Source organism: Trachypithecus francoisi, unplaced genomic scaffold (assembly GCF_009764315.1).
Source record: "Trachypithecus francoisi isolate TF-2019V2 unplaced genomic scaffold, Tfra_2.0 Contig00787, whole genome shotgun sequence".
NCBI lineage: Eukaryota > Metazoa > Chordata > Mammalia > Primates > Cercopithecidae > Trachypithecus > Trachypithecus francoisi.
Genome location: NW_022680899.1, coordinates 19,318 through 45,057, shown reverse-complemented (window position 1 = coordinate 45,057; position 25,740 = coordinate 19,318). Strand labels below are relative to the sequence as shown.

Sequence of the window (25,740 nt, the reverse complement as noted above, 5' to 3'; positions counted from 1 at the left end):
CAACGTGAGATGATATCTCATTGTGTTTGGGAGCTGCATTGCGCTGTGGTTGCACATTTTTTCATGTTGGTTGATCACTTGAATGTCATTTTTTTTTTTTAATTTTTATTTCTTGAGACAGTGTCTCACTTGGTTGCTCAGACTGGAGTGCACTGGTGCAATCTTGGCTCACTGCAACCTCCACCTCTTGGGTTCAAGTGATACGCCTGCCTTAGCCTCTGAAAGTGCTGGGGTTGCAGGCAGCAGCCACCATGCTCAGCCTGTTCCTTTACATTTCTTTATAAAAATTTACCTTGTGGTAAAGGTGTACTACCAGAGGGTAGAATGAGACACTTTGGTCCATGCGTACATTGTATAATGATGAAATCAGGGTATTTAGCATCTGTCTTTCCTCATAGAGTGAGGTGAAGACATTCAGAATCCTCTTTTCTAGCTTTCTTGAAAAGTACACTCTGATAACATTAGACCTAGTCACCCTGCTGTTGTGGAAAAGAACTGCAGGTTTCATTCCTCTCATGGGAATATGTAACTTTATACCTGTTTCCAATCTCTGACTATGCCCCACCTTTGAACCTCAACCCGTTTAGAACAGTTATGCTTACTAGTTCTATGAAATAAAGTTTTGTAGATTACTCCTGAGTGAGACAATGAGATGTTTGTCTTTCTCTGTGTAGTTTATTTCTTTTGTCTCTTCTTGAGATAGCGTCTGGCTCTGGTTGCTCAAGCTGTAGTGTAGTGGTGTCATCTTGGCTCACTCCCACCTCAGCTTCCTGAGTAGCTAGGACTTTTGAGAAATGTCTCTTCAGGTTCATTGCCCAACTTTGGCTGGGATACTTGGTTTTGCACGTTTCGCTTCTTAGTAGCATTAGTTTCTCATGCATACCATGTAACAACCTCTTTCAGATAAGTGATTCCTCATCATGCCCTCCCTATATGAAGAATGCCGTCTCATTGTTGATTGGTTCATTGCTCCCTTTACCATGCCGTAGTTCTTGAGTTTTCTTTTTCATGTGTTGAGTTTTCCTTTTGTTAGCAGCGATTTTGGGTCAGGCCAGAAAGAAAAATCACAATTTTGATACATTTCATTGATTTTGAGTGTATTTTCCATATATTTCCTGTTTTTTATTTTTGCAACCTATGAGCATAGATGAAGTTGCCCTGAGCTTCCACTCACTCTGTGTTTTTCTGTAGAAGTTTTATGCTTTTGAGTCTTGTGTTTAGGTTTTCATTTATTTCGAGTTGGTATTTGTGTATTGTGTAACATAAAGGTCCTATTTCATTCTTTTTCATGTGGATATCCATTATTTTCAGATTCATTAATTGAACAGATATCCCACTCCTCATTTTGTCTTCCAGGCATTCTCTTGAAAACAGTGTGTTGACTCCATACAGATGTACATTTAGGTTCTGTTATGTCTGCATGGTTTCATTGTTAGGCCACTACCATAGTCTTTGGGTGAGTAGATCTTTTCCATGTAATTTGAAATTGAACAGTGTGAGACCTCCAAACGAGTTTATATTTCCTATGATTGCTTTGCATGTTCAGAGTCTATGGTAGTTCCATGTGAATTTTTAGCTGTGAATATTTACATTTCATGACAAGTTTGGTTCATACTGCATATCCAGAATTAGGGGTGCAATGGGGACACTGCAGTACTTGTGTACCTTGCATAAGGATTAAGGATAAGCTCAAGGAGGTTTCCATGTTTTGTGTGTGAGTTTCCAGTTTTCTCAAAGTCATTTACAGAACAGACTAGCTGTTTCCCATATTGTTTGAGTTTTTTGTTCGTTCATTCATTTGTTTGTTTGTTTGTTTGTTTGTTTTGATACAGAGTGTTGCTTTTATGCCCAGGCTAGAGTGAAGAATTGTGATCTTTGCTCACTGCAACCTCTGCCTCCCAGATCCAAGTGATTCTCCTGCCTCAGCCCCCAAGTAGCTGGGATTACAGTCACACATCACCATGCTGGCTAATTTTTCTATTTTTATCATAAGAGACCATGTTTCACCATGTTAGGCTGATCCCAAATTCCTGACATCAAGTAGTCCGCCAGCCTTTGCCTCCCAAAATGTTGGGATTACAGATGTGAGCCACCGTGCCTGGCCTTTTGAGAAATCTGTTGACTGTAAGTACATTCAGGTTTGTCTGTTGGCTACCCAATACTGTCCAATGATAAATGTTTCTATTTTTATGCCAGTTCCTTGCTGCCTCAATAAGTATAGCTTTTTGATATAATTTGACCTTTTGGAGCATGAGGCATTCAAGTGATTTTCCATTTCTGTGAAGTGCTTTGGATTTTCAGGGTCTTCCATGGTTCTCTGTGAATTTTCCCATTGTCCATTTATAGTTTTAAAATTGGGTTTGTCATACATGTCCAAAATTAGGGGGTAAAGTGGAATTTTTCTTACTTGCATACTTTGAGGAATGACGAAGTCAGGATGTTTTGCATATGTATTCCCATGTCTAGTTTTTATTTGTTTGTGGTATGAACTTTCAATGTTCCTCTCCTTTCTACCTCTATTTAAAGAGATCCTACCATATTGTTACTTGTAGTCACCCTCTGGTGGAGTAGATCACCAGCATTAATTCCTCCCCTGGAAGTGAAACTTGGTACCCATTACCAATGCCAGCCCATGCCCTCCCCCACCCCCAGCATCTGATAACCACTATTGTACTTTCACTTTCAATTAGATAATTCTTTTTTAGTCTCCTCATGGGTCAGATGCTGCAGTGTTTTTGTTTCCCTGCCTGGCTGATTCCACTGAATATAATGTCTTCCAGGCTTATCCGTGTTGCCACAAAGGACATTATGTCATCAATCTTTGTTGTTGGGGCATATTTCGCTGTGTCTGTATACTGAAGTTCCTTCATCCCTTCATCAGTTGAGGGACAGGTAGGTTGATTCCATACCTTGGCTTCGGTCAACCTGGGAAGGCAGCTATGCCTTCCATGCAGTGATTTCACTGTCCCTAAGTATATACCCACTGCTGGAATTACCAGATGAAATGGTAGCTTCCTTTTTGATTGTTTGGGAATCTCCAAGAGGTTTTCATAGTGCCTGTAGTAACAGTGATTTCTCCCAACAGTGTATGAGAGTATCTGTGTGTGCAACTTTCTTCAGAGAATTTGTTTGAAATAATTGGCTTCTTTGATTTGTTCAAATTAGGATGAGTGTGTATCTGAGCGTGGTTTTCATTTACAGTTTAGAGATGATTAGTAATGTTAAGAACCACCCTTTTTACGTGTTAGTGAATTGTGCATTGTCTTTTTAGTGATGTCTGTTCAGGTTTGTGTCCCAGTTTTGGTTGGGTTACTTGGGTTTGTGTGTTTTGCTCCTCAGTGGTGTGGTAGTTTCAGATACATGATTCCTTATAATGTCCTTTCTATCTGAAGAATGTCTTCTGAGTGTTGGTTGGTGCATTGCTTTCTTTAATGTGCAGAACTTCTTTAGGACTTTTGTGTTTTTGTTTCTTGATGATTTTAGTTGTGATTTTTTTATTTTTTTATTTTTTATTTTATTTTATTTATTTATTTTTTTTTTTGAGATGGAGTCTCGCTGTGTTCCCCAGACTAGAGTGTGGTGTCATGATCTTGGCTCACTGCAACCTCCGCTTCCCGAATTTGAGCGATTCTCTTGCCTCAGTCTCTCAAGTAGCTGGGACTACAGGTGTGTTCCACCACTCGTGGCTAATTTTTGTGTTTTTAGTAGAGACAGGATTTCACCATGTTGGCCAGACTGGTCTTGAATACCTGACCTTAGGTGATCCACTCGCCTCGGCCTCCCAAAGTCTTGGGTTTACAGATGTGAGCCAGCATGACTGGCTAGCAGTGATTGTTTTTGTAAGGTAAAGTCAATAACAAAAACTAGAAAATTTGACTTCTGTTGTTGGAAGAGGGTTTTTTTTCTGTTTTTCTGTTTTTTTTTTTTCTATTGTTTGCTTTTACATCCTGTGAGATTAGATTCAGGTTTTCCTAAACTTAAGCTCACTATGTATTCTCCTGTAGCAGTTTTACGCTTTTAGGTCTTGTGTTTAGGGTTTAATGTATTTTGAGTTTATATTTGTGTATTGTATAACATCAAGGTCTTTTTTCATTCTTTTGTATGTGGCTATCTAGTCGTTTCAGACTGCTCAATTGAACAGACTGCTGATTCCTCATCTCATCCTTTTTCCCCTTTGGGATGCAGTCCCACTCATGCTGTTGCCCAGACTGGAGTGCAGTGGCGAGATCTCAGCTCTCTGCAACATCTGGCTCCACAGGGTGGAGTCACCCCTGAGAGGAAACTTCCAAAGGAAGAATCAGACAGGTACACTCGCTGTTCAGCAATATTCTATCTTCAGCAACCTCAGCTGCTGATACCCAGGTAAACAGGGTCTGGAGTGGACCTCAAGCAATCTCCAACAGACCAAGAGACAGTCCTTCTGACTGTCAGATGGAAAACTATCAAACAGGAAAGACACCTATACCAAAACCCCATCAGTACGTCACCATCATCAAAGACCAGAGACACATAAAACCACAAAGATGGGGAAGAAGCAGGGCAGAAAAGCTGAAAATTCAAAAAATAAGAGCGCATCTCCCCCTGCAAAGGAGCACAGCCCATCGCCAGCAACGGATCAAAGCTGGTCAGAGAATGACTTTGACGAGATGAGAGAAGAAGGCTTCAGTCCATCAAACGTCTCAGAGTTAAAGGAGGAATTATGTACCCAGCGCAAAGAAACTAAAAATCTTGAAAAAAGAGTGGAAGAATTGACAGCTAGACTAATTAATGCAGAGAAGATCATAAACGAAATGACAGAGATGAAAACCATGACACGAGAAATACGTGACAAATGCACAAGCTTCAGTAACCGACTCGATCAACTGGAAGAAAGAGTATCAGCGATTGAGGATCAAATGAATGAAATGAAGTGAGAAGAGAAACAGAAAGAAAAAAGAAGAAAAAGAAATGAACAAAGCCTGCAAGAAGTATGGGATTATGTAAAAAGACCAAATCTACGTCTGATTGGGGTGCCTGAAAGTGAGGGGGAAAATGGAACCAAGTTGGAAAACACTCTTCAGGATATCATCCAGGAGAACTTCCCCAACCTAGTAGGGCAGGCCAACATTCAAATTCAGGAAATACAGAGAATGCCACAAAGATACTCCTCCAGAAGAGCAACTTCAAGACACATAATTGCCACATTCACCAAAGTTGAAATGAAGGAAAAAATCTTAAGGGCAGCCAGAGAGAAAGGTCAGGTTACCCACAAAGGGAAGCCCATCAGACTAACAGCAGATCTCTCAGCAGAAACTCTACAAGCCAGAAGAGAGTGGGGGCCAATATTCAATGTTCTTAAAGAAAAGAATTTTCAACCCAGAATTTCATATGCAGCCAAACTAAGTTTCATCAGTGAAGGAGAAATAAAATCCTTTACAGATAAGCAAATATTTAGAGATTTTGTCACCACCAGGCCTGCCTTACAAGAGACCCTGAAGGAAGCTCTAAACATGGAAAGGAACAACCGGTACCAGCCATTGCAAAAACATGCCAAAATGTAAAGACCATCAAGGCTAGGAAGAAACTGCATCAACTAACGAGCAAAATAACCAGTTAATATCATAATGACAGGATCAAGTTCACACATAACAATATTAACCTTAAATGTCAATGGACTAAATGCTCCAATTAAAAGACACAGACTGGCAAACTGGATCAAGAGTCAAGACCCATCAGTCTGCTGTATTCAGGAGACCCATCTCACATGCAGAGACATACATAGGCTCAAAATAAAGGGATGGAGGAAGATCTACCAAGCAAATGGAGAACAAAAAAAAGCAGGGGTTGCAATCCTAGTCTCTGATAAAACAGACTTTAAACCATCAAAGATCAAAAGAGACAAAGAAGGCCATTACATAATGGTAAAGGGATCAATTCAACAGGAAGAGCTAACTCTCCTAAATATCTATGCACCCAATACAGGAGCACCCACATTCATAAAGCAAGTCCTTAGAGACCTACAAAGAGACAGACTCCCATACAATAATAATAGGAGACTTCAACACTCCACTGTCAACATTAGACAGATCAATGAGACAGAAAGTTAACAAGGATATCCAGGAATTGAACTCATCTCTGCACCAAGCGGACCTAATAGACATCTATAGAACTCTCCACCCCAAATCAACAGAATATACATTCTTCTCAGCACCACATCACACTTATTCCAAAATTGACCACATAATTGGAAGTAAAGCACTCCTCAGCAAATATAAAAGAACAGAAATTATAATAAACTGTCTCTCAGACCACAGTGCAATCAAACTAGAACTCAGGACTAAGAAATTCAATCAAAACCGCTCAACTATATGGAAACTGAACAATCTGCTCCTGAATGACTACTGGGTACATAACGAAATGAAAGCAGAAATAAAGATGTTCTTTGAAACCAATGAGAACAAAGATACAACATACCAGAATCTCTGGGACACATTTAAAGCAGTGTGTAGAGGGAAATTTATAGCACTAAATGCCCACAAGAGAAAGCAGGAAAGATCTAAAATGGACACTCTAACATCACAATTAAAAGAACTAGAGAGGCAAGAGCAAACACATTCAAAAGCTAGCAGAAGGCAAGAAATAACTAAGATCAGAGCAGAACTGAAGGAGATAGAGACACAAAAAACCCTCCAAAAAATCAATGAATCCAGGAGTTGGTTTTTTGAAAAGATCAACAAAATTGACAGACCACTAGCAAGACTAATAAAGAAGAAAAGACAGAGGAATCAAATAGACGCAATAAAAAATGATAAAGGGGATATCACCACTGACCCCACAGAAATACAAACTACCATCAGAGAATACTATAAACGCCACTACGCAAATCAACTAGAAAATCTAGAAGAAATGGATAATTTCCTGGACACTTACACTCTCCCAAGACTAAACCAGGAAGAAGTTGAATCCCTGAATAGACCAATAGCAGGCTCTGAAATTGAGGCAACAATTAATAGCCTACCCACCAAAAAAAGTCCAGGACCAGATGGATTCACAGCTGAATTCTACCAGAGGTTCAAGGAGGAGCTGGTACCAGTCCTTCTGAAACTATTCCAATCAATAGAAAAAGAGGGAATCCTCCCTAACTCTTTTTATGAGGCCAACATCATCCTGATACCAAAGCCTGGCAGAGACACAACAAAAAAAGAGAATTTTAGACCAATATCCCTGATGAACATCGATGCAAAAATTCTCAATAAAATACTGGCAAACCGGATTCAGCAGCACATCAAAAAGCTTATCCATCATGATCAAGTGGGCTTCATCCCTGGGATGCAAGGCTGGTTCAACATTCACAAATCAATAAACGTAATCCAGCATATAAACAGAACCAAAGACAAGAACCACATGATTATCTCAATAGATGCAGAAAAGGCTTTTGACAAAATTCAACAGCCCTTCATGCTAAAAACGCTCAATAAATTCGGTATTGATGGAACGTACCTCAAAATAATAAGAGCTATTTATGACAATCCCACAGCTAATATCATACTGAATGGGCAAAAACTGGAAAAATTCCCTTTGAAAACTGGCACAAGACAGGGATGCCCTCTCTCACCACTCCTATTCAACATAGTGTTGGAAGTTCTGGCTAGGGCAATCAGGCAAGAGAAAGAAATCAAGGGTATCCAGTTAGGAAAAGAAGAAGTCAAATTATCCCTGTTTGCAGATGACATGATTGTATATTTAGAAAACTGCATCGTCTCAGCCCAAAATCTCCTTAAGCTCATAAGCAACTTCAGTAAAGTCTCAGGATACAAAATTAATGTGCAAAAATCACAAGCATTCTTATACACCAGTAACAGACAAGCAGAGAGCCAAATCAGGAATGAACTTCCATTCACAATTGCTTCAAAGAGAATAAAATACCTAGGAATCCAGCTTACAAGGGATTAAAGGACCTCTTCAAGGAGAACTACAAACCACTGCTCAGTGAAATCAAAGAGGACACAAACAAATGGAAGAACACACCATGCTCATGGATAGGAAGAATCAATATCGTGAAAATGGCCATACTGTCCAAGGTTATTTATAGATTCAATGGCATCCCCATCAAGCTACCAATAACTTTCTTCACAGAATTGGAAAAAACTGCTTTAAAGTTCATATGGAACCAAAAAAGAGCCCGCATTGCCAAGACAATCCTAAGTCAAAAGGACAAAGCTGGAGGCGTCACGCTACCTGACTTCAAACTATACTACAAGGCTACAGTAACCAAAACAGCATGGTACTGGTACCAAAACAGAGATATAGACCAATGGAACAGAACAGAGTCCTCAGAAATAATACCACACATCTACAGCCATCTGATCTTTGACAAACCTGAGAGAAACAAGAAATGGGGAAAGGATTCCCTATTTAATAAATGGTGCTGGGAAAATTGGCTAGCCATAAGTAGAAAGCTGAAACTGGATCCTTTCCTTACCCCTTATACGAAGATTAATTCAAGATGGATTAGAGACTTAAATGTTAGACCTAATACCATAAAAACCCTAGAAGAAAATCTAGGTAGTACTATTCAGGACATAGGCATGGGCAAGGACTTCATGTCTGAAACACCAAAAGCAACGGCAGCAAAAGCCAAAATTGACAAATGGGATCTCATTAAACTAAAGAGCTTTTGCACAGCAAAAGAAACTATCATCAGAGTGAACAGGCAACCTACAGAATGGGAGAAAATTTTTGCAACCTACTCATCTGACAAAGGGCTAATATCCAGAATCTACAAAGAACTCAAACAAATATACAAGAAAAAAACAAACAACCCCATCAAAAAGTGGGCAAAGGATATGAAAAGACATTTCTCAAAAGAAGACATCCATACAGCCAACAGACACATGAAAAAATGCTCATCCTCACTCGCCATCAGAGAAATGCAAATCAAAACCACAATGAGATACCATCTCACACCAGTTAGAATGGCAATCATTAAGAAGTCAGGAAACAACAGGTGTTGGAGAGGATGTGGAGAAATAGGAACACTTTTACACTGTTGGTGGGATTGTAAACTAGTTCAACCATTATGGAAAACAGTATGGCCATTCCTCAAGGATCTAGAACTAGATGTACCATATGACCCAGCCATCCCACTACTGGGTATATACCCAAAGGATTATAATTACTCTACTACAAAGACACATGCACACGTATGTTTATTGCGGCACTATTCACAATAGCAAAGACTTGGAGTCAACCCAAATGTCCATCTGTGACAGACTGGATTAAGAAAATGTGGCACATATACACCATGGAATACTATGCAGCCATCAAAAAGGATGAGTTTGCGTCCTTTGTAGGGACATGGATGCAGCTGGAAACCATCATTCTTAGCAAACTATCACAAGAAGAGAAAACCAAACACCGCATGTTCCCACTCATAGGTGGGAACTGAACAATGAGATCACTTGGACTCGGGAAGGGGAACATCACACACTGTGGCCTGTCATGGGGAGGGGGGAGGAGGGAGGGATTGCATTGGGGAGTTATACATGATATAAATGATGAATTGATGGGTGCTGACGAGTTGATGGGTGCAGCACACCAACATGGCATAAGTATACATATGTAACAAACCTGCACGTTATGCACATGTACCCTAGAACTTAAAGTATAATAAAAAAAAAAAAAGAAAAAAAATAAAATATATACCAATATTTTAAAATAAAAAAAAGAAAAAAGAAAACAGCACGACCATATTGTAAAGCATCATCACCCTGCTTTGGAGTGCAATACCAGAATATATTCCTCTCCTGTAACCTCTGTACCTATTGCCAGTCCTTGATGTCCTCTCCTCCCTCTAGCCTGTGGTGACCACTGCTGTATTTTCACCTTCAGTGAGTTACATTTTTCAGCTCCCACATGAGTGAGAACATGCAGGTTTGATCTTTGTCTGCCTTTCTGATTTGATTGAACAGAATATCTCCAGGTTCAGTCATATTGCTGGAAATGGTAGGGTTCTGTGAACTTTGATGGTGCAAAAGTATTCCATTGTGTCTGTATACTAGAGATTCTTCATCCATTCATCTGTGGATGGACAGGTCGGCTGATTTCTTATCTTGGCTTTTGGGCATAGGGCTGAATTCCACCTGGGATGACAGATAATCTCTTCCATGTCCTGATCATGTGCTCTGTGTATATACCTAGGAATAGAATTGCTGGAGAAAATGGTAGTTGTAGTTTTACGATTTCAAGAAATATCTAAGTGGTTTCTTTAGTGTGCATACTAGTTTACCATTTCTCATCAACTGTGGAGATAAGTTCCTGTACTGGAAATCTACACCGTGATTGTTTTGTGTTTTAATATGTTTAAATTTTTTTCTTGTGGCATCCATTGAATGTAGAGTGAGATGAAATCTTGAGTGTGTTTTTGATTTTTGTGTGTGTGTGATAAGTGATACTTGCTAGGTTATTGTGAATTTGTTTTTAATTTGTTATGTAGGCCTGGGTGGAGGACCTGAAGACATGAGGTTGATGCACAGGTCAAAGAGAAGATTCTCACTATCACTGATTCACACAATAGTGTAAGAAAATCACACTCAGATTACATCTCACTCCAGTTAGAATTAATGTTACCAACATTTGATGGCAGTTTTATTTCTATAGAGTATACAAACACACACACCCTCAACTCAAGAGTGCAAGGGACATTTTGACATATGTTTGGGTGGCATCATGATCAAATCATTGTATCTGGCATATTTGTGACCTTCCATCTTTATTATTTCTCTGTGGAGAGAATATTGAGAACCATATTTTCCAGCTGATTTTGAAAAAATTTTCTAGATTCTGTTGACCCTAGTCACCTAGTCACCTAGTTGTGCAATAGAATACCAGAATGGATTCCTTGTATCTGAGCATCACTCTGTACCTGTTATCAATCCTTGCCCAGGCTCCCTGCTCTCCCCAGCCTCCAGTAACCCCTATTGGAAGTTGTGCTTCTAGGAGACAATGTTTTCTGGATTCCACATGCTTGATGTCATGCAACGTGGGTCTGTACCTAGCAGACTCATTTCATTTCACCTAATTGTCTTCCAGGTTTCTCCAAGTGGTTGCAGATGACATGATTTCCTGAAGTCTTAGAGCTGAAGTGTGTTTCATTGTGTATATATACTGTGGTTCCTTTATCCCTTCATGTGTGGATAGATAGGTAGGTTGATTCCACAACTCGGCTATTGTGACTAGTGCTTCAGGACACGTGGAAAGGCAGATAACACAGGGATTCCATTTTCTCTAAACATGTACCCAGTGGTGGGATTGTCAGCTGGAGAGGCAGTTGTACTTTTTTTTTAAAGACGGAGTCTTGCTCTTATCTCCCAGGCTGGAGTGCAGTGGGGCAATTTCAGCTCAATGCAAACTTCACCTCCTACATTCAAGCAATTCTCCCACCTCAGCCTCCCAGGTGGCTGGGAATACAGGCACCTGCCACCACGCCTAGCTAATTTTTATATTTTTAGTAGAGATGGGATTTCACCATGTTAGTGAGGCTGGTCTCAAACTCCTGACCTCAGGTGATTGACTTGTCATGGCCTTCCAAAGTGCTAAGATTACAGGTGTGAGCCACTGCACCCGGCCTACCTTTTACTTTTTTAAGGAACTTCCAAAATTTTTTGTAGTTTATATAGTAATTTTCATTCCATGAAGAGTGTAGAGAATTTTTCTTTTTCCTGCAAGTCAGCACTGAGCATTGCCTTCAACAATTTTGATTTTTGTGTTTTGTAATACCCAAAAATTAGATTTGGTGGAATTAGATGGTAACCGAGTATGGTTTTGATTCACATTTTTGTGAGGATTAGTGATATTGAGAAACTGTCACCTGTGAGTCAATTTCCTGCCTTCTTGTCACTCAGGTCTATTTAGATCCTCTTACCTTAGATATTTTTTGTTGTTTTTGTTGTTTTTCACTTAGTCATATCAGTTTATTGTATGTGTTAGATAACAACCTCTTTCAGGAGTAGGATTTTTTATAGTTTCTCCCAGTCTTTAGGATGCTTGTTTTGTTGTTGTTTCATTGTTTTCTTTTCCCTGTAGAAGTTGCAAACTGTCCCTAGTCTCATATGGTTATAGTTGTGTATGCTAGCAGTGATTTTTGTGTTCAACACCCGACTTCCACTAAACACAAAAATATGTATGCATGTGCGTGCACGTGCGTGCACACACACACAGAACCAAGCCTTGCATTTTCTGTGGGTGTAGTTTCCCTACTTTTTTTTTTTCAGTGTTATGATGCTTTTGTACCTTTTGCAGCCTGTTTGCATAGATACTGGGTTTCCTAAAATATACACCCACTCTATGTTTTCTTATAGGACCTTTACAATTTCAAGATTGAGTTTAGGTCTTTAATTCATTTTGTATTGATTTTGTATATCGTGCATTGTAAGGATCCTATTTCAGTGTTTTTCCTGTGGAGATTCAGTTTTCTCAAAATCAATAATTGAACCAGACTCTCCCTTTCCCATTGTGTCTTTTTGGGGTTTTGAAAAATGTGTTCCCTACTTATCTTATCGAATAGAGTATTTGGCTGCCTCTTTCTGTCACTTAGGTCCTCGTTCTGTGTTTGTGACAGTCATGGATTGTTTGGATAAGTACAGATTGTTTCTTCATTTATTATTTTCTTTGATTCTAACCTTGGATTTTTTTTAATGCATTCTACTCTTATTATTGTAGTTTAAAGGGTACATATGCAAGTTAGTTACATCTGTTGATTGCATGACGCTGAGACTTGGGGTCCCAATAGCCCCATAACCCAGGCAGCGAGCAGAGGGCCCACAGGGTGGGTCTTCAGCACACGCTCCCTCCCCCTGCTTTTTTTTATTGGTCTGGTGGTCATTCTAGGTGTCTGTTTTTCTCTTCTTTATGTTTGAGTCCATTCAAAGTTTAGCTCCCGCTTATCAGTGAGAACATGTGGCGTTTGGTTTTCTATTTGGGCCTTAGTTCACTTATGACAGTGGCCTACAGTTTCCATCTTCTGGGCTCAGGTGATCTTCCCACCTCAGCCTCTGGATTAGATAGGACTACAGGTGCCCACCACCACATCCAGCAAGTTTTTGTATTATTGTAGAGATGGGATTTCATCATTTTGCCCAGGCTGGTCTTGAATTCTGGACTGAAGCGATCCCCTGCCTCGGTCTCCCAAAGTGCTAGAATTACAGGTGTGAGCCACTGTGCCAGCCTCTCATCCACTGTTGATGGCTAGGTTGATTCCATGTCTTTGACATTGTGAATAACACTGCCATGAACATACGAGTGTCTGTGTCTTTCGGATAGAAGGATTGCTTTTCCTTTGGTTGGATACACAGGAGTGGGCTTACTGGGTGAGATGGTAGTTCTGTTTTCAGGTCTTTGAGAAATCCCTGATCTGCTTTCAATAGTGTCTGTACTAGTTTTCATACTCCCCCCCCAAGGCATACCAGTGTTTCCTTTCCTCGGCTGCCTTGCCAGCGTGTGTTCTTTGTCTGCGTGGTCCTCACCATTGTGACTTGCGTGGGATGGCATCTCATCATGCTTTTGATTGACAGCTCTCTGTTAATGAGTGAGCTTGAGCATGTTTTCCTTATTTGTTAGTTGCTTGTACATCGACTCTGAGAAGTGTGTTTCCCATCCCTGGCCCATTATTAATGGGATAGTCTTTTTCTGTTTATTCCCCTGGTTGACTTGTTGAAGGGCCTTGTAGATTCTGCGTATTAGACCTTGGTCAGATGCACAGTTTGGGACTGTGTTCTCCCATTCTGTATGCTGTCTGTTTACTCTGTTGTAGTCTCTCTTGCTGTGCGGCAGCTCTTTCAGGTATTAGGTCTGACTTATCAATTTTTGTTTTTGTTGCCATTGCTCTTCAGGACTTAGCCATCTAAATGTTTTGCCAAAGCCTATGTGGAGAAGGGTATTTCACAAGTTTTCTGGTAATATTTTAATAGATTGAGGTTTTACATTTAAGTCTTTCATTCATCTTGAGTTCCTCTTTGTGTGTGGTGGGAGGTAGGGGCCTAGTGTTATTCTGCACATGGCTAGCTGCTTATTTCAGCACCAGTGATTGAACAGGGTGTCCTTTTCCCTTTGCTTACCTTTATGGATTCTGTGTTAGATCAGATGGTTTTCAGAGTGTGGTTTAACTTCTTGGTCCTCTCATGTGTTCCACTGCTCTGTGTGCAAGTGGGTCCCTGGCTTTTCCATGAAATTTAAAATCTGACATAGTCTGGATGTCTCAGGACTGCTGAGGATGAAACTCAGGGCACTTCATGGTCTCACATGAATATTAGCAGCCCCTATTTCTATTTCTTTCAGCAAATGTGTTGCATAGTGAAGAATCAATACAACGAGAGGGTAGAGTGTGGCATTATGGCCCATGCGTACCTTGTGGAATGATGAAATCAGGGTACTTAGTGATTCTGTTACCTTTTCCCATTGTTTATTCCTTTATGCTGAGAACCTCCAGTATTCTCCTGCCAAGCGGCGTTGAAAGTGATGTGCCGATACTGTGAACCCTGGTCACCCTGCAGTGCAATAGAACAACAGAACTTTCTTCCTCTCATTTATGTGTAACTTTGTACCCATTTACAATCCTTGCCCATTACCCCTGTTTTCCCCTAATCTCTGGAAACCAATATTGTGCTCGCCAGGTCTCTCAGATAGAGTTTCTCAGTTTCTGCATGTGTGAGAGACTCAGGTTTGATTCTCTCCCCCTCACTCATTTAATTTACCATCATGTCCTCCAGGTGCAACTGTGAGGTTCCCCACGATATGATTTCATTGTGGTTTTCTGTCTGAAGAGTATCCCGGTGTGAACATGTAGAGTAGCTTCTTTCTCCCTTTGTCTGTGGATAAGCAGGTAAGTTGATGCTTACACTGGCTCTTGGGAACAGTGCAGAAATCCACATGGGTGGGTAGGTCTATCTTTGGTGTCCTGATTTCAATGGCTTTGAGTGAATTTCTAGTAGTAGAATTGCCGGTTGAAATGGTAGTTGGAGTCTTTTAAGGCTTGGAGGAATCTCCAAGTGGTTTCTGTAGCATGTGCACTAGTTTACCTTCTCATCAACTGTGGAGAAGAGTGTCTCTCTCTCTCTGTCTCTCTCTCTCTGGGAACACACCAGCATTTGCCTTTCTTTCAATGATTTTGTGTTTTTTTGTAACATTCATTCCAATTAGAATGAGATGGTATGTAAGTGTGGTTTTGATGTACACTTTGCTGTGGTTAGAGATGTTTGCCAAGTTATCATGAACTTGTTTCTATTTGATGTATAAGACTGAGCAAAGAACCTGAAGACCTGAGATGGATGCACAGGTAAAAGATTCTGAATCAACATTACTGAACCTCATGAGAAGTCAGTCAAAACCACACTCAGATATCATCTCACTCCGGTGAGAATGAATGTTACCAAAATGAGACAGCAGTTTCATTGCTGTAGAGTATGTGTGTATAACCAGCGGGTGCAAGGCACAATTTGATCTGTGTAAACATAGCATCATAATGAAATCACAGTATCTGGCACCTCTGTGAGCTCCAGACTTAAGATTTCTCTGTGGAGAGAATATTCACAACTGACCTTTGTAGCTGTTTTGAAAATTTTGGTTTTCTGTTCTTGCCTTCTGTTCATAATGGCGTACGGCTCTGTCCAGGTTTCTGGTAAGTGCATGGATTTGTTTTTTATGACTGTGTAGTGTTCTGTGGTGCGTATATACCACATTTCCTTTCTCTGATCCACTGCTGATGGACACCAAAGCTGATTCCATGTCTTTACCATAGTGAGTAGTACTGCCATGAACTTACGAGTGCATGCATGTTTTGGATGGAAGGATTTTCCTTTGGGTAGATCCTTAGGAGTGGGTTGCAGCGTTGGGTGGTAGTCCTCTTTTAGGTTCTTTGAGAAATGTCCACACTGCTCTCCAGGGGGTCTGAACTAGTTTGCATTTCCCCCAACAGTGGAGCCGCTTTTCTTTGCTCATCTGCCCCAGCAGCCTCTGTTGTTGTGGACTATGTGGCATAATTGCCATCCTGACCAGTGTGAGATGGTATCTCAGTATGTTTCTGATTTGCATTTCTCTGATGATCCTGAGATTGAACATGTTTTCATGCTCATTGGTTACTGGTACACCTTCTTTTAAGTGTGTGTTCATGTCCCTTGCCCATTTATAAGTTGGGTTTTTTTTTCTGATTTTATTTGTTTAAGGTCTTTATGGTAAGCCCTGGATATTAGACATTTTTCAGATGCATAGTTGGGGAGTATGTTCCCTCATTCTATAGGCTGTGTGCTGACTCTGTGGTCATTTCTTGTTCTGTGCAGCAGCTCTTTTGTGTATTAAGTCCCACTTATCAGTAATTGCTTTGTTGCCGTTGCTTTTCGGGACTTGACATATAAATGCTTTGCCAAAGCCTCTGTCGAGAAGGGTATTTGCTAGATTCTTGTGCAGGATGTTTTCATTTCAGATCTTGCATTTTTATGTATTTATGTATTTATTTAGTGACTGAGTCTTGCTCTGTTGTACAGGCTGGAATGCAATGGAGCAATCTTGGCTCACTGCCCCCTCCACCTTCCAGGTTCAAGTGATTCTCTTGCCTCAGTCTCCTGAGTAGCTGGGAATACAGGCACGTGCCACCACGCCCTGCTAACTTTTGTTTTTTTATTAGAGGCAGGGTTTCATCATGTGGGCCAGGCTGCACTTGAACTCCTGACTTGAAGTCATCTATCTGCTTTGGCTCCCAAAGTGCATGGATTCCAGCCATGAGCCACCATGCCCAGCCCTGGATTTCGCATTTCAAACTTTGATTCATTTTGAGTTGTTTTCTGTACATGGTGAGACACAGGGGCCCAGTGTTATTTCTTCTACATCTAGAGAACCACTTATCCCAGCACCACTTACTGATAGGGAGTCCTTTCTCCATCACTTATTTTGTTGATTTTTTTCAAGTGTCAGATGGTTTCAGATGTGCAGGTTTATATCTGGGTCTTCTAATGTGTTCCACTGTTCTGTGGAACAGGATCCCCAGCTTTTCAGTGAAAATGCCAAGCCATTACATTGTCTATGGGTGTTTCCTTGTTTTAAAGTTTTTTAAATACCTTTAGCAGCCTACGTGCATGGATTTCTTTTCTAAAAGACGTGTGCACCGTGTATTTTCTTGTAGGAGTTTTGTGGTTTCAGAATTGAGTTTTAGGTCTTTAATGTATTTTGCGTTGATTTTTTTGTTGCGTGACGTAAGGGTCCTCTTTCAGTGTTTTCCATGTGAATATTTGGTTTGCTCAAAATCATATGTTGGATAGGCTCTCTTTTGCCCATTGTGTATTTTGGTGTTCTTTTGAAAAACGTGTTCAATATATGTAAATTGGGGTTGAGTATTTGGTTTACTCATTCTGTCCACTTTCTTAGTTTATGCCAAATAAAAGATTGTCTGGATAATTATAGAAGTTTGTGTTTTTCATTCATGCTTTTAACTTCCAAGTTTGTATTTCTAACATAATATCCACCTTTATTACAGATTAAGTGTACAAAGGCAGATTAGTTACTGCATGACACTGCATTGTCATAGATATTGCATGACACTGAGACTTGGGGTCCAAGCAGGCATATTATCATGCAGGCAGTGGGTGGACCCACCAGATAGGTCTGTAGCCCATACCTCGTCCCTTCTTCCTTTTTCATCTGATAGTCACCAGTGTCTGTTGTTTTCACTTTTATGGTAGGGTGTATTCAATGTTAGCTCCACCTTATAAGTGAGAACATGTGGCATTTGGTATTCTGTCATTTCCTTCTTTCTCTTTAGATAATGGCCTCCAGCTCCTTTCATGTTGCTGCCAAGGACATGATTTCCTTGTTTTTTTTTTGGCTGCCTAGTGTTTTGTGGTATATATGTACCACATTTTCCTTTTCTCATCCACTGTTGATGGTTACCTAGGTTGATTTCATGTGTTTTCCATTTTAAATGGTGCTGCCATGATTGTTAGTCTGCATGCATGTTTTGGACAGAAGGATTTATTTTCCTCTGTGTATATCCCAGTGGTGGGATTCCTGGGTCAGATGGTAGTTCTGGTTTAAGTTCTTTGAGTAATCTCTGAAGTGCTTTCCATGGTTTCTGAACTACTTTGCATTTTCTCCAAAAGTGGACCAGTGTCCCCTTTCTCTGTTGCCTTGCCAGCCAGTGTCCTTTTTTTTTTTTTTTTTGGTTTAACTCTGTAATCACCATTCTGACCAGCGTGAGATGATATCTCATTGTGCTTTTGATTTATATTTCTCTGACAAGGAGGTTCAGCATATTTTCATATTTGTTGGTTGCTTGTACATCATCTTTCGAGAAGTATGTGTTTATATCCATTGCCTATTTATTAATTGAGTATTTGGGGGGTTTTGCTAATTGATTTGTGTAAGGTCTTTAAGGTAGATTCTGGATATTAGATCTTGGTCAGGTACATAGTTTGGGAACATTTTCTCTCATCCTGTATGTGGTCTGTCTATTCTGTGGGTAATTTCTTCTGTTCTGTAGTGGCTCTTTAGTGTATGATATCCCACATGTCGATTATTGCCATTGTTGCAGTGTCATGTGGGGTCTTAGGCATATAAATGCTTTGTCGAAGCTGATGTCGAGAACGGTATTTCCTAGGGTCTCTTGTAGGATTTTGTACTTTGAGGTCTTCCATTATATTTCATTCATCTGAGTGAACTTTGGTACATGGTGAGAAGTAGAGGCCTAATGTTACTTACTCTTCTGCCTATGGCTCACCATTTATCCCAAGACTATTGAAAAGGGAGTTCTTTCCCCATTACTCATCATTGTGTATTTCATCCAGCATCAGGTGGTATGAGGTGTGTGGGTTTACTTCAGGTTCTCTGTTCTCTTCCACTCATCTATGTGGAAGCACGTCCCTAGAGTTTGAGTGAAATTTCACATCAGGGAGTGTGATGCATGCAATGTAGTTTGAATTTCTTAGAATTGTTTTGGAAGTACAGGTCATTTCCTGGTCTCACATGAACTTCAACATTGTTTATTTCTATGTCCTTAAAACCAATTTGCTCTCTAGTAAAGGTATGCAATTAAAGAGTATAGTGGGACATTTTGATCCATGCATATGTACCTTGTGTAATGATGAAATCAAGGCATTGACTGTCTCTGTTACCTTGTGTAGTTATTATTTGTTAGTTCTCTGTGGTTGCAATATTCAGAATCCTTCTTTTCAGCCATTTTGGAAAATATGGTAGGATACTGTTAAGTCTAGACACCCTGCTGTGGAGTAGAACAGTTGAATTTATTCCTGTCATCTCAGTTAACATTGTATCCATTTCCCAGTTCCTGCCCTGGCTCCCCCACCCCCAGGCACTCTTCACTACTGTGGAATGTTCTACTTCTAGGAGATAAAGTCGTTTAGAGAGAAAGTTGATCTCATTCTCACATGCATGAAATCATGACGTGTTTGTCTGTCCCTTCCTGGCTCATTTCGTTGAAGGTTATGTCCTCCAGGTTTCTGTATATTGCTGCAGATGACATGGTTTCATGAATTTCTATGGCTGAGGAGGATTCCATTGTGTACTGCAGTTTCTTTATCCCTTTATCTGTGCATGAACATGTACGTTGATTGGATACCTTCGCTATTGTTCATATTGCTTCAATCACCATAAGAAGGCTGGTATCTCTTCAATATAACAGATTTCATGTGCTTTCTGTGTATAACCAGTGATGGTATTCCTAGGTTAATGGGTAGTTGTAAAATGTTTAAGGCACCTTCAACTACTTCATTTCGTGTGTATAGTAATGCACATTCCCACCAATAGTGTATAAAATCTCTTTTTCTGCATTTCTACATTGGCCACTGCCTGTGAATATATGGGTTTTTTGTTGTTTTTGGTAAGTTTCATCCTAATTAGAGTGAGAGGTATGTGAGTGTGGTTTGCACTTAGACATGTGTGTGAGGATTAGTGAAGTCGAGCAGCTTCTCTTTGACCTGTCAGTCAATTTCATGATTACTTTTCAGATATGCCTCTTCAGGTTCTTTGCCCAGTTTTAGCTTGGGTATTAGGTTTTGTTCATTTTCCCAGTAAGAGTAGTGAGTTTCTCATATATGTTAGATTGCAACCCCTTTCACAGATATGATTCTGCTGAACTTTCTTTCAATGTGTAGGATGCCTTCTTTTTCCTATTATTATACTTTATGTTCTAGGGTACATGTGCACAACGTGCAGGTTTGTTACATATGTATACATGTGCCATGTTGATGTGCTGCACCCATTAACTCATCATTTACATTAGGTATATCTCCTATTCTATCCCTCCTCCAACCTCTGAACCCACCACAGGCCCCAGTGTGCGATGTTCCCCTTCCTGTGTCCAAGTGTTCTCACTGTTCAATTCTCACCTATGAGTGAGAACATGTGGTGTTTGGTTTTCTGTTCTTGTGATAATTTGCTGAGAATGATGCTTTCCAGCTTCATCCATGTCCCTACAAAGGACATGAACTCATCAGGATGCTTTCTTTGATGGTTCATTGTTTCTCTTTCCCATGCAGAAGCTCTAAAATCATGTATAGTCCCATGTGTTTGTATTCACATTTGTTAGCAGTGATTTTTGTGTCCCATCTGAAAAGAACAAAAAATAAGAAAAAGTATTGCCAAATCAATTGCATGGCCTAAAGGTTTCTTGCCAGAGATAATTTTTGCTTTTGTTTTCTTTCTTTTTTGCAGACTGTATGCATAGATACCAGTTTTGCTGAAATACAAACTCCCACTTTTCTTATAGGAGCTTTGTGGCTCCAGAACTGGATTTAAGCATTTATTTTGTGCTGATTTGGGGGTATTATATTTCAGACCCTAAAATGTTTAGTTCTTTGACTTGTTTTTGTCTGATATACCTCAATGCGGTTTGTGTTCAAATTAAGCTGTGGGACATCCTTTAGATACTGGGTTCAAACAATTCTCTCCTTCCTTGATGTTCCCTTAGGGGAGAGGTGTCAGAAAGTCTGGGAAGATCCATAGTGGGAAAACTTTATTTCCTGGAGACTCATAGGCAGCTCCCTTCTGCAGAGGACTTCTGGAGAAGGCCAGCCCTACCACTTGCATAAATACCTCCCATCTCCAGCCCTTCAGTAAATATTTAAGTGATTCATTAAATATTTACAACTTAAAAAAGTAGAGTAACCCACTGGAACTTGAATTTAACTAGAATTTAAGTTTAAGAGTAGGTGGTCAGTAGAACAAGTGTGGTAGATTCGGTGACATACTATGCGCTTTAAGGGTTTTTTTGTTTGTTTGTTTTATTTTTTGTTTTCCTTATACAGAGTTAGCAATAATTAATTTGAATAAAGAAGGAAAACATTAAACAGTTGGCAGGTGTAACGCAAAAGCAATTCCATGACTTGTTCAGCCATAGCCTCAATTTTGCATGCTAGACTATGAATCCTAAAGACTGGTATACAGTTACTGCACTGGAGATACTGTTCTCATTCCAACAACAATAGAACATTCTGAATAATGTTTTAAAATTTTATTTTAATGGAACTTAAGAAAAAAACCCGTTACCTACACACTAAAGAAAATAAACATAAAATGGTCTCCCACCTGACTTGCAAAAGTCCCATGGCCTGATCCTGGCCAGCAGAGGGGGTTGGGGTTGAGGAGCAAGGTCAAGATGCAGCTGAGCTGCCAGCCACCTAGATGTGTTTCCCTGGTGTCCCCGGTCTCGGTGAAGGATGATGCAAGCCAGTGTTCTGGCCAGCATCGAGATGGGGTCCCAGCCACTGCAGGATGTTTCTGGGTTACTGGAATTCAGGCTCCAGCTGGCAGGACAGCTTGTAACTGCAGGACAGAGAGGCAGCTGTGAGGCCACCATTAACCACACATCAGGTTCCCTCTCAGTGCCTGCCCAGCTGGAATCCTGGTTCGCCAGCAGTCCCCATGCAACAGGGCTGATGCTGGCAGTGGAGTCATGGCCATAGGCTCTCTGCAGCTCACGACAGGACAGCCTCCTCTAGGCCAGTTTGGGTGGCTCACACCTGTACTGTCAGTACTTTGGGAGGCTGAGGTGGGTGGATTGCTTGAGGCCAGGAGGTTGAGAGCAGCCTGGACATCATCATGAAACCCCACCTGTACCAGAACAACAACAGCAGAACAACCGGACACGGTGGTGGATAGCAGTAGTTCCAGCTGCTTGGGAGGCTGAGGAAGGGCTTGAGCCCAGGGGGCAGATGTTGCAGTGAGCAGAGATGGTGACACTGCAGTGCAGCCTGGGCGACAGAGCCAGACCACGTTAAAAAAAAAATGGAGAGCCTTCTCCCACCCTCTGCCCATGTGCCAGGCCCTCACCTCTCCTTGTCACTGAGCTGCTCCATTCTTGAGAAACAGGTGAGAAATTTCTCCAGAGGCCGTAGCCTGTAATTTATGGCAGCCACTTGGAGCAGCTGCATTTCCTGCAGAACTTGGACCTCCTAGAGACAGAAGGAAGGATGCTGACAGGGCCTGGGTGGAAGATGATGAGGGGACCTTTGGCAGGCAGGGGGAAGGGGCTGGTCCCTGGGTCCATTCTGTGAAGGGGCCCCATGAAGCCCCCAGTCTGTTCTCAGAGTTGGATGTGAACAGCCCCTCCTGCAGGAATTGGTCTTTGATTCCAGTGCCTTTCCCACTCTCTCCACTGGGATAGGTCTCCTCCTCCTCTATGTGTCAAACCCTCCCAGTAAAACTAAGATGTAGAGGATGGAGCCAGGGAGTGTCCTGTCCAGGGTGGATTGTGATGTCCACATCCCCACCCTCAACCAATGTGAGTGCCCCAGCTGCTCACCTTCCTCCTTTTGTTGGTGTTGCCCTGGAAGGCAGACAGAGTCCATCAGAAAGGTCCCTGGCCCACAACCATCCCCACCCCATCCCTTCCCATACTGCTCTACTGCCAAGGCCACCAGGGACAGGGGCGGTGCACATGACAGGACTTGAAGCTGCCTCAGGCTCTGGGCTCTAGAGCAGGGGGTAAGGGAGCTGAGACTTGGGACCTTCTGCCCCGACCCTCTCTGATGACAGACAGAGAAACTGAGGTCTCACATAGAAAGAAAGCACTCAGTGACCCTGGAATTGCCTGCCCTTGGAAAGGCTCAATTTCACCCTCCTATTATGGGACTACCCCATGGAGAGTCTGAGTCCAGTTCAGCCCACACCTCAGCAGCATTGCAGTCAGGCAGCTCTGCAGCTTCACCACTCAGAGATAGGGACTGGTGGCTGCATGGAGCCTCCTTCACTCAGCCCTATGAGATGGGCCTGACTCCCACACCCACAGGAGCGGCTGTGAAGCTCTCAGGAGAGGTTTTCCAAGGGCTGAGATCTAAAGGCTTGGTCCAGGCCCCTCTCCTCCCAAGCCTCAGGATCCTGGTTCCCAACCAGCCTGCCCTAGGCTCACTCACATCCAGATCATCCGGGATGGCTGAATCCAACCTGTGTAACTCAGTCAGAAAGTCCCCCAGGAAGGGGACCACGCCCTGTGCCATGGAGGGGGGGGGAGGTGGGAGGAGTAGTGGTGATGAGTGTTGACCCTCAGGTGTCTGCCCAAGGCCCTGTCCCATGAAATCCCATTAGCCCCTGTCTCCCAGAAACCCCCTCCCAAGGTCTCCCAGTTGTAGCAGCCAAAGACCCTCAGCTGCCTTTCCCAATTCTCTGCCTCCTCTATACCAGCCGACCTCCAAGTCTAGCAATCACTCCTAGTTACCTCTATAGTGGGATTTTAACAAGTCACAAGGGCCTGTGGTCCCAGCCTTACCCTTCCCCACATCCACTCTGAGTCCTGCTTTCTCACACCCTTGCTCTGGTCTCTCCAATGGAGTTTTCCCAGGCCCAGTGGCCATAGGAGGACAGGGCTTGGGAGGAAGCCCCCACTGTCTTGATATGGAGGTCTCCACTGGTGGGGAAAAGAGCCCTGTCCTCCGATCCCCTGCGGTCCCTCCATGCCACAGTTTCACTCACCTTCTTCTGTCTCTGCAGCCTCATCTGGGCTCTCTGGGGGTTCCTCTCCTGGGTGGCCACTTTAAAGCTCCCCATCTGCCAGGTGTCAGGGACAGGGACAGTCAGGCTCTCCTCCCTTCCCCCCGTTACATCCCAGCCACCCCACACTTGGATCCCCAGGGACAGGCGTGAGTCACCTGGCACAGTGCTCATACCACCGGCCCAGCTCCACACTCCCTATGTGTGTCACCCAATAATGCAGCCAGGCCTCCCTGAGACTGTTTCCTCTTCTGTAAAGAGCCATGAAAACCACAGCTACCTCACAGGGCCTCTTGAGTGCTCAGTTCCCTGCAGCTGTTGTCATTGTTCTCCCCCTCATCCCTCTGAGGAAGAACCATTCACGAGCACCCTCAGATTGCTTTCTTTCTTGAGTCTCATTTCCACCCTGTGAGGCCCGCACTACAGGCTCAGCATCCCTTCATTTTCCAGATGAGGAAACAGACCCAGAGCGGGCAGTGACTCTGCAGGGCCCCAAAAGAGAGGGCATCTCCTCCCCCTACTGGAGGCTCTGTCTCGGCTGCCTTCACCCCACATCCCAGCACCACCACCCATCAGGGTCTTGTTCTCTGGAGCCTCTGAGTGTCTGGTTCTCCAGCCTTGCAGAGTCGTGATGGGAAAGGGGCAGGGCATTTTACGAGACCTGGTTAAGTGGCACCTGCGTATCTGAGCCCCACTGGAGTCTCTGCCACACAAACTGGGTTTGCGCCATGCCAAATCCATGGTTTGGCCTCGCCAATGATCCCCCAGGGGAGTTCTGTGCACAGAACTCTCTCTTCCTCCACTCAGGATGTGGCCTCCTGCGGTGACATCTCTGACAGATATGGCAGGGTTTTCCAGAATCCTGGGTGGGGTGACATGTTGCCTTCTCATTTGCATGGAGGTTTCTGAGATCTGGTCAGGGAGGATCCCCTAGGAATGCATGGATCCCCCAGATACTTGTCATGAGCATGTGTCACTGCTAACTGGTGAGCATCCTGTGACATGACCGTTTTCAGATGTCTGCAAAGGGCAGAGCAGGGAGTCTCAACAAACACATACATCTGTCCTGAGGTTGCCCATTGGTACCCATAGCTGGGCAGTCTACTGGACTCCCTGGCACATGAACTTCCTCTGTTGTCATTCCCTCTTTCTCTGAGTGTGGGCAGAGGCCCCCTGACCATGGAGATGCGCTGCAGACAGAAGCAGCAGCAGAGGCCTGGCTTCCTGGGGAATTGCTCCCCGTTTGAGGAAGGAAGAAAGTCCCACCTACATTGACCACCCCCCAGCCTGGAGGAAACTCCATGCGAGCAGCATGGACCAGCATGGAAACCAGAGCCCTGCTAATGCTGCAGCTCATCACTCCCACTCAGAAGCCCAGCAGCCCAGCAGTCATTGCCTCAACCCATATCCAGGGCCTCCTGCCCCTGTGCCCCCACGTGCCCATGGACCTCCACACCTCTCTTCCTGGTTGCCCAAAGTAGGCCTGGAGGGAATTTTTCAAGTCCAGTTTCTGTAGGTAAGTCAAAACATTACCAAATAACCACTGCACACCGGGTCCAATGCCCTTCCAAACTCACTCTTTTCTGTGACCCTTAAACACTTGCCCCACATCTCCCATATTCCACTGTACCTTGATCAGCAGGTCCCTCTTCACTGCAGTGTCTTTTTTGCAGAGTTCTTTTAAATATTTTGTGCTTTTGCTATGGACAGAGGAAAGAAAAAAGGGTAAATTTGGGAATCGGGGGCAGATTTGTGAGTTCCAATCCCTTTTGTTTG

At 42.5% G+C, this 25,740-nt stretch overlaps 1 protein-coding gene and 1 long non-coding RNA gene across 2 annotated transcripts; one reads left to right on the top strand and one right to left on the bottom strand.

Annotated features, from left to right (window-relative positions):
* The first annotated feature begins 1,920 nt into the window (after nucleotides 1-1,920).
* Nucleotides 1,921-21,236, top strand: LOC117088992. The gene is made up of 4 exons (XR_004439460.1): nucleotides 1,921-2,124; nucleotides 2,781-2,892; nucleotides 14,745-14,857; nucleotides 20,692-21,236. It is a non-coding gene; the product is annotated as an uncharacterized LOC117088992 (long non-coding RNA).
* A 693-nt stretch (nucleotides 21,237-21,929) lies between these two features.
* Nucleotides 21,930-25,667, bottom strand: LOC117088976 (ral-GDS-related protein-like). Its single transcript, XM_033219942.1, has 6 exons — nucleotides 25,595-25,667; nucleotides 23,947-24,021; nucleotides 23,391-23,465; nucleotides 22,781-22,804; nucleotides 22,309-22,430; nucleotides 21,930-22,089 (listed from the first exon to the last, which is right to left on the bottom strand). Exons 2-6 carry the CDS (start codon nucleotides 24,019-24,021, stop codon nucleotides 21,993-21,995), a joined length of 393 nt encoding a protein of 130 aa, XP_033075833.1. The 5' UTR covers nucleotides 25,595-25,667; the 3' UTR covers nucleotides 21,930-21,992.
* Nucleotides 25,668-25,740: the final 73 nt, after the last annotated feature.